This window comes from Pavona decussata, unplaced genomic scaffold, assembly GCF_977016875.1.
Source record: "Pavona decussata unplaced genomic scaffold, jaPavDecu1.1 SCAFFOLD_182, whole genome shotgun sequence".
NCBI lineage: Eukaryota > Metazoa > Cnidaria > Anthozoa > Scleractinia > Agariciidae > Pavona > Pavona decussata.
Genome location: NW_028145592.1, coordinates 530,001 through 539,221, shown reverse-complemented (window position 1 = coordinate 539,221; position 9,221 = coordinate 530,001). Strand labels below are relative to the sequence as shown.

The window sequence follows — 9,221 nt, the reverse complement described above, 5'->3', positions numbered from 1 at the left end:
TCTATGATACCATATAAGATTTTTGCGGTTGACAATTCTAGCTGGACCCCAGCAGTTATCGCTACCATCTCGTTGCAGAATTACGATCAATATATTTTAGTTGTTCTAATCAAGATTTCTCTTGTTTCCGTTCGTGACAAAGCTAGAATCATTGGCCACATGGGTAGTGAATTAATGAGTCCTAAACTAGCATAAAAAGAGCGGGCGACCAACCCTACCTAGCACTTCCTTTGGAGGAGCGACTTTGGTGGTTCAATCGACATCTTCAGTGGAAGGATTCGTAACTCAAGTTCAAAACTTTTCAGGTCAGTAGTGGCGTTTTCTTAGAACTGAATTCTAACAAACTTTTCAGTGCTACAAAAGTGGGGTTGCTGTTTACGTAACAATTTTTTGCTTACTATACCCTAACTAGCTGTCAGTTTAGCAACCAGTAGGGAAATCTAGCCGAGTATGTACAGTTTCTTGTATCAAGACAGGTTCTTGAATTAAAGCAAACAATTAATCTAATCTATCTTAGTTAAGTTCTTTTAGAATTGTTTTAGTGGACAAAGCTTCATTTTTGAACAAGCGCTCATTCAACTGACATGCGAACTGAAATTTGTAACACTCGACAGAAATTTTGAAGTAGAAGTGTGACATACTTCAACTCCCGCCGATAGCCTCCTTTCTAAAGTCCTAAATGATGGATAGCGAAATTTGGAAAATTTAAGTAGTAATTTCTGTTACATCCTAGTACTTTATTTGTTATTATATATGCTTCGTCGTCTTTTCAATACCCTATTCTTGTTATATTTGCGATTCTTTCAACGCACGGACAGCGACGAACCAAAACGTAACTCAGATAATCAGTTAGAAAGACCTCGTACGTTAGCCGATATAATATTTGAAAGCTAATAAAACGTAAAATGATTCCTATCTTACAGGTTTAGTGACGTTGAGTTGAACAACTGAAATTTGCATTAAAATGCAGCTCTCAACAAGGTAACAATTTTAATTTATTTTATATTTTCTTTTCATTTCTTGTGTTGACGTAAAGATTATCAATTACAGACCATCGCAGTTATGTGTTCAACTTAAGAAGCTGTGGAAAGAAAGCCAGAAAAAAAATTCAGGTTTTGAAACGGAATTCGAACCGCATGACCTCTGCCGGTGTAGTGCTCTACCAACTGAGCTGTCAAGCCACTGTCGAACTAGAGCTGCTTTTTTGTGAATTCGTAATATACCTGTGGAGCTGATGAGATGGGCGTGAAATGCAAAAAGGTCTTGTGCAACTGGATCGATTTGAGTCTTGATTGTGACTACTCTAGTACCCATACTTTATTACTTCCTTTGTCGAATTTTGCCATCTGTGCATACTGGTGCTAAGACCGAGCGCTTACGACTGAGAACTAATTTCAGTGTTTGGTAAGGTTCACCAGGTTTCGAAAAACAAAAATATGCGCAAAAGAAATATGTCTTAACGGTCTTCAATAGATCCCGCTTCTTGTGACTAATTTGTGGTGGAATTTCGGAATTTTCAAGAAAGAGACAAAAATATGTATACTTAATCTTGAGACCCAAACCGACCGATTAAACTGGTTCTCTAAACGTTAACAATATTGTACAAAGGAAATATGTTTGAAACCGTTCAGTTCTAATTAGTTCTGTTCGACGCAGTGGCCACAGCCATGGAACACTACCTGAATTAAAGACAAAAATGTGTCTGGGGAGCCTATGACACGAAACCTCCATAAGTCAGCATTTCCCAGTACAGTAGAATTATTTTTGGAATTGATCTCAAAGGGACTTTTGGAGCGTCCAAAGTTCAAATACCCAGTCAAAGAAGAGCAACGACAATTACTATTGTCGTAGTAGAGAGTGGTAAAGCTTTGATTTTACAATGGGAGTGTATACCTGCCAAGTCTCACGCCTGCGGACTAAAGACAGCGATTTCGCGCATCAAGGACAATTTCTCACGTCTGACTCACAAATCCGGACGAGTTGTTCTAAAAAAACTTCATTTCATTTCAGATTTGTTATGTATTATTTCTTTGCCCTTTATAACAATCGCAAAAGCTTTCAAATGTCTACAATGCGTTCGAATCGTAAGTGTTCAAAGGTCGTCAAATATCTTCGGACATTCTCGGCAACGTTCGGAAGTCTTCGTAAAATCGTCGGAAATCTTCGAAAGTGGCTCGGACGTTTTCGGAAATCCCGCTCATGACGAGGCAAAAATCTCACGCGTTTGACTCAGAAAAAGTTGGCAGGTATAGGAGTGTGGGAGTATTCTAACCCATGGTGACGGCAATGTGTATCAAAAGCGTATCAAACGGGAATAAAATAACAAAAAAGGGTCTGTAGAACGGCAACGTTATCATTAGCTCGCGGTACAAAGCTGAGGTATTTCAGTCTCATTGCCTCTGTTTTGCTTTTTATTGGTTACGTTCTGATTCAGGTCCTAGGTGCTTTAAGCCACTTGCAGCACTTGGTATTTGCTTTCGGACGATTGTGACAAAAAGGCATTTCACTCGTCTTTAAACCTTCTTCTTTCTTCTTCTCCAGCTTTCTTCTTGGTATTTTACTGATTATTGCCGTGTGTGAGGTGCGTCAAGCGTCTTCCTCTGCAGCAGCTGCGCAGCAAGTCCTGGAAACGCTCAGCTTGGGAAACTGTGATGAGCTCAAAGTCCGGTTAGCATGCTTGCAGCGCCGGTATCGCACATTTGACGGCACATGCAACAATCTGTGCAAGATAACCCGTGGTGCTGCCGATGAACCATTGCGACGTTTGCCAAACCTAGAACCACCCACTGCTTATGAAACACTAGATTTCCAACCTCGAAAGTTGGCGGCAGATGGGAACGAACTTTCAAACGCCAGACGAATTAGTCGGGCAGTGTTTCGAGCAACTACTGGGAATCTAAACAGTTCCGCTCCGGATTTTACTCATTTGACAATGACCTGGGGACAATTCTTGGATCATGACATCACCTTGACAGAATTAGCACCATTACCCGTAGGCGTAGATTGTGGGGTCAACAATGAGCCGTGTATTCGAAATATACCCGAGTGCAATGGAATTGATATCAGCCAATCGAACCCAGATGATCGACTAAGATTTAATCAGAGCGCTCAGTGTATTCCATTTAGGAGATCATTTGTAAATCATGCAGGCGAGCAGGTAATACGTCAATGCTTTTGTTCTATACATTGCACAGGTTCAGAAGTAAATAAATAGTACATAAGTAATGCAATCTAGCTTAAAATATGTTGAAAATGAAACCTTAATTACAGCTTCCTTAATATGATAAATGTAGCTTGGAAAGAAGGAAAAGGTCCACTGCACCATCGTCCCAAGAAATCTGAATGAAATAAGAACATTCTTCAGTTCCAAATAACGTATTTTATTAAAATCTGAATTATTGAAAATAATGAATTAATTTCAGAGTTTTGATTGGCTTAGCGGCCATGGGATATCAGCCATTATACCATGCCTGAGAAAAAGCGACTATTAAATCGTCTTCTGGTGGAGGAGGGTGGAGTACTCCGCTCTATAAGCTATTGACATTCCAATCCTAGCAGTATGCAGGATGTTTGTCCCATGAACCTAGTTTAATGGCCTTAGCTCCCACGAGTCTTTTGTAGCTCAGTGGTAGAGCATCCGAACTAGTAAACGGAAGGTCTTAGGTTCGACTCCTATTAGGAGTACTCGCATTTCCTTTTTCCGAGTATGCCTGTGTCGTTCACTGAATAATAAATCATTATCCTCCGAAGCTATAAAGCAGGGTAGGTGCGGCTCCAAGCCAGTATGGTTTTTAAGCAGTTTTGGTTTGAAGTAGGGAGTTTGAGACAGAGTATGGATTTTTAAGACCAGGGGCCCGTTTCTCGAAAGTCCCGGTAACGTACCGGGCCCAATAAGTATATTTTTAAATGTTTTTTCGCCGATAACACAGTGATAACAGGCATGGTAGTTGGCCAATGTTTTAATAGAATTATAAAATTTTAAAATTTAGTATTCAAAGCTAAAAAAAATTGACTTACGTTAAAAAAAATAGATCACCAAAGACACTTATCGGGTCCGGAAAGTTACCGGGACTTTAGAGAAACAGGTCTTAAAATTGAAAGAAATTTTACAGGCCAAGTCTGTAAAAGGGTACCAAAACTTGCATATCTTGGTATGAAACAGGGCCAGGGTTTGTTTAACCTGGCCGCACAGCCCTTCCAAAAATTCCGTAGAGTCCCCCTTCCCCCACCCTCGGTGAATGAAAATAGGCGCTGTCGTGCCAGCAACACAATATTTAACAGAGACTCATTATATTTCTGTTGCAGATTAACGAAGTCACCTCTTACATTGATGGATCTCAAGTGTACGGCTCAGACGAAGGAAGAGCGAACAGCCTTCGTAACCCAGTAGCAAATCTGGGACTTCTACTCGTTGAACCGTTCATTAACTCAGGAGGGGAATTTATTCTTCCTGCCGCCGGCGAAGAAGATTTCTGTAGATCACCTGATCCAGAAAATAAACCTTGCTTTTTTGCTGGCGACATTCGGGTAAATGAAAATCAAGGTATGAGACACTCCTGGACATTTACTCTTGACTTGATTAAAGTGCACCTAACCCCCCAATTTTTTTTTTCGCTTAACTAAATCTTTGCACCTGTTCGAAACGCATTGAGCCTTTTTGCGCCTTTTTTCAACCAAATCTTGACTTTTTATAGGCTGTAAAAGTTACGAAATCCAGCCATCATCTGTCCCATGACCGAGCTAGTAAGGGGTATGGGTCTATTCCTTACTTGACGTCACAAACTGCTTTGCATGCATTTTCACAAAGACTTAATACAATGCAAACCAGTTTGTGACGTCAATTTAGGAATAGACCCATGCCCCCTTACTAGCTCCGTCATGGGGCAGATGATGGCTAGATTTCGTAACTTTTACAGCCTATAAAAAATCAAGATTTGGTTATAAAAAAGAGGCTAAATAGCGCAATATGTTTCGAGCTGGTGTAAAGATTTATTTAAGAGAAAAAAACATTTTGGGGTTAGGTGCACTTTAATAACAAGGGCTTCTGGGCAATTTGGTTCCTTGGCTAAGGGAGAGGTGCCTTGTTACCTTCCGAGATCTTTTTTACATCAAGTGGACCATATCTTCTTCAAGGAACATAGTGTTTATTGCAGATCTTTACTCATTCTGTTACCTGATGAAGAACTCAAGTTCTTTCACTGAAGAACATTTGTTACCTGATAAGGCCCGTAGCCAATAGTATTTCGACAACTCAATTTCACATGCGTACGCTTAGCAAATGGAAGAAATTCTTGAGATATTACTTTTCGCCCGTTTTTCAAACTGAAGCTCATTTCTTCTTCGAAAGAAAGCAGGTGTTCAACACCTGTTTTTTACTTGATGATTACAAAGGCTGCGATATTCTCTAAACTGAGTGAGATTTCCTCAGTTTCTGAAAAAACTCCCGTACCAATGTGTTCTACCCAGAGCCCAGGGCCATACTCACGAGCATTCCCATCACGTCACGATGTGCTGGTGCTGATGTATATACTTAACACATTATTAAAAATACAGTGCTGTGTATGGTGTTTATACACGTGCAGAGGAAACATATATAAATATAATTATAATTAATTAATGTTAAAATGTGCCAGCAGGTCAAGTTTGAAGGGGTGGGAGATGGGGGGGGGGGGGGGGGGCTCTAATTGTATATTTCGAATGTTAAGTGGCAGTTCATTGCACTCCTCTATACTTCTTGAGAAGAACGAGTTCTTGTATATCAGTCCCCTCATGCACTAGGATTGATAATAGCCCGTGGTCTCATATTATATCTGTGGTATTCGCAAGTGTGCTGGTATTATGATTGCGTTCCTGCCTTTTAGTGACTCAGAATATTTTTAAACGGCGGCACTTTCTTCGTGTATCCAGGGATGCCCATTTTAGGTCACTCAACAATTTGGTTACGACCCCGTCCTCTCTGATGTAGTTGCTCTTCACAAATCTTCATCCTACGTATTGTTTATTAACATCGATCTATTGTGATTCTAAAAATAACATTTTTAAAGGAGCAGTTCTTCGTGAATCTAGCCCCAGTATACTTTGCGAAAAATACAGAATACATTTTATGGTTTTCTCCACACGTTAATAGAAGCCCTTAGGCGCTATCCATTTAGCCAAAATTTTCGATTGAAAATTGGGCCAGGAAACTTTTCGTGTCAAATGGAAATACTTTTTTGACATTCAGTACAAAACTGCCATTTTCATTGATAGATAAAAAACTCACGTGATGGGGCAATGATGAATGATGACAAGAACGTAGAAGTGGAAATTTTGTGCAAATGGGACTGTAATTTCCGGTCTGACCGGTTTTACAGGAACAGTTGAGAACCTCTGATGGTCATCCTTTTGTTCCAGAAAGGTTTCACTGTTTCATCTGCACTTAATCTGGTTGAACCGGAATTTTTTGCTGAATAGAAAGTGCTCAAGGTCTTTAAAATCTGTCGGGGGTTCAGGGCTTGGTTCATCAAGACGATGGACCAACTGCGATGTACCAAGATCCAGTAGTTAATCAAATTGACTCGGGCTACGGACCGGACGGCGTGGACGTCCTCATCTCACTGTACCATGTCATAGCTTTTTAGCTCTTTTTCTATGCCCACCTCAATTTTATGGCCATTCACAAATAGCCGGCCGCGAATCAAAGCCAAACGATTGTTTTCTGTTTGCGGAATTGCCCTTTGCGTACATTAGTGTCGAGTACCCATGATATGCAACGTTCTTCATTTCGGGAAAAGCACAAATTTATCAAGAAATATGTGAATAAAAATACGGTAGGCTGCAGAAGTCACTTTGAAAACGGTCTGCTTGCAGTAAGCACCTCAAATTTAAAATTTAGCAAGTTTCTTTTACTAAAGCGTAGCAAAGCCGTCACTGCTTGTGAAACGACAACACCAGCTAATCATGCGTTTTTTTATAGCTCTTATGGCGATTCATACCATATGGGTTCGAGAACACAATCGTATTGCCAATGTTCTGCACGTGTTGAATCCAACCTGGGGTAACGAAAGACTGTTCCAAGAGGCGCGTAAAATCGTGGTTGCTGAGCTTCAACATATAACCTACAATGAGTGGCTTGAAGTACTCTTCGACAGGCCTTTGGTAAGAATGACATGACACATTATAAATTTGCTTGCGCTTTTATTGAACATCATTTAATAATCATAATAATGCTCTTTTTATATGTCATACTGCAAGGCGTGAAATGTAATATCTGAGAAGATTTAACTAAACATACCCACAACTGTCAGCTAAGTCTCAACATAGACACACAGTGCTGACCTCTCCCCCCTGGATCTAGGAAGGAACCTTCACGCTGACGAAGGGCTAACGCTCGAAACGCCAGCTCTCAAATCTCTTTAAGGATGGCCAAATTACCTTTAGTCACCAACTCTGTTGACAAACCAAACATTGGAGAGAACCTGACCGTCCCAGTAGCCCCTCCCCCAGGGGTACTAGGCTGACAGTCGTGTGTGGCAGACGACCCATTGTTGGTTTCAGTTCCACAGCGATATATAGAAATTGCTCTCCGGATAGCATGAAGTCCCTTATCTTGCCGCACACAACCCCCAGAATTATTCTGTTGACCACTAAAAGACAACCAGAAGACCAATGGTCTGATAGAGGTCCCACTTGTTTCCTTTGTGACACATTTCATGATATTGCCTCCCTCATCAATTGTTTTCAATTGCAGCAGGTTTTAGCGATAAGCTATACCATCAGATTTAAATTTTTTCCATCATCAGAGGCATAACCCAAATATTTTTATTACAGAGGGAACGCGAAGGACTTTTGTTGCTACAAGAAGGGTTCTTTACAGGATACGACCCAGGAGTAACAGCAGCAATGATAAACAGCTTCTCTACAGCCGCGCTGAGAATGGGCCACACCCTAATTCGCAACGACTTTGTTCTTTTAAACAGTCGTTTTCAGAGAATGGGATTTGGCGATCCGAGTGAAATACCTACCAGAACCTTTTTTGACCCATCTCGATTCTTTGTACCAGGAGGCAATGTTTTTGGAGGCATTTTGATTGGCTTGTTTAGGACACGTTCTCAGCAGGTTGACCCGTAAGTAAAACCTGATAAATATTCTTCAAAAGTAACTCTATAACCTAGTTTTCGGAACAATGATACCATTTACGAACCTTTACTTTCATGATTTACTAATTAGTTCGAGAAGCCTAGGTAAATGGGTCAAGAGGAAGCGAACCTCCTTCCTTAGACGTGACGTCAATTCGGCTAGTCATGTGACTTCCAGTACTTTGTGGTCAGAGGAGCAATAACAGTAGAATTGAGAGTTTCTATTATTCTAGTTGGATATGATTTGGTATTCATGGCTTTTGAGTACCTAGGAGGTGGAAATGTAATTCTCAAACACTAGCAATTCATGCAGAGAAAACACAGGAAATCACTTATATTACGTGAAGAAGGCCTTTGGAAATATCATCTTAATTATCATAATATTTGAAGAGCTTTTGTTTTTCGATTTTCCCAATACAGTATTAATGGTTTGAGAAGCGATATCAAGCACAAGGAAGATTATTTCATCCGATTTCCAAACACTCAAAGTTGGTTTAGCAACTTGGTTGCTCCTCAATTTTTTTTAACCAATTCTAAATGTTTGGAAATCGGATGAAATCCTTTTCCTCGTGTTCGATATATTACTTTCCATAAAACTACATGGAATTCTCCAATTCACAGCTGGTCATTTACATATAATAGTCCTGCTGTTTAAATGTAAATGAGGCAACAGAAGTAAGTAATGGGTCATCATTCAATTCCGCCTTACTATGGAACGACTTGGAGTCTCACTCTCGACTATGTATCTCGGAGACTTGGGTCTTCAAAGGACAAATATTTACTCATTACTTGTCGAAAATACTGATCGTTATGCAACAAATTAAAAATAAACTGCATCCATCTGAACAGACCACTTTTTGAGCAATAAATAATAAGTAGATGTATTTGCTAGATTAAATTAATCATAGAAAGAACTAAGAGCCAAGTGGCCTTAAACGAAGAGAAAGACAAGCAGAAAAAATTGGAAAGTTTCTTTTAAAGAAGATTAACTCCAAGAGCACACTTCTTGAGCTTCTTTAAAGAAGATTAACTCACAGAGTACACTTCTTACGCTATTTATAACTTCAAATTGTTACCTTCATTTTTTGCAGTATCTTTGTTCCA

At 39.9% G+C, this 9,221-nt stretch overlaps 1 protein-coding gene across 1 annotated transcript in view; it reads left to right on the top strand.

Annotated features, from left to right (window-relative positions):
* Positions 1-232: 232 nt before the first annotated feature.
* Positions 233-9,221, top strand: part of LOC146463004 (peroxidasin homolog) — an 11,518-nt gene continuing 2,529 nt past the window's right edge. The window contains exons 1-7 of the mRNA XM_085084942.1: positions 233-305; positions 924-981; positions 2,542-3,157; positions 4,306-4,543; positions 6,956-7,137; positions 7,810-8,105; positions 9,209-9,221. The exon at positions 9,209-9,221 is cut by the window's right edge and continues 550 nt beyond it. Of these exons, the coding sequence (XP_084941068.1) occupies positions 965-981; positions 2,542-3,157; positions 4,306-4,543; positions 6,956-7,137; positions 7,810-8,105; positions 9,209-9,221 (1,362 nt within the window). The 5' untranslated portion in view covers positions 233-305; positions 924-964. The remainder of the gene's footprint in view (positions 306-923; positions 982-2,541; positions 3,158-4,305; positions 4,544-6,955; positions 7,138-7,809; positions 8,106-9,208) is intronic.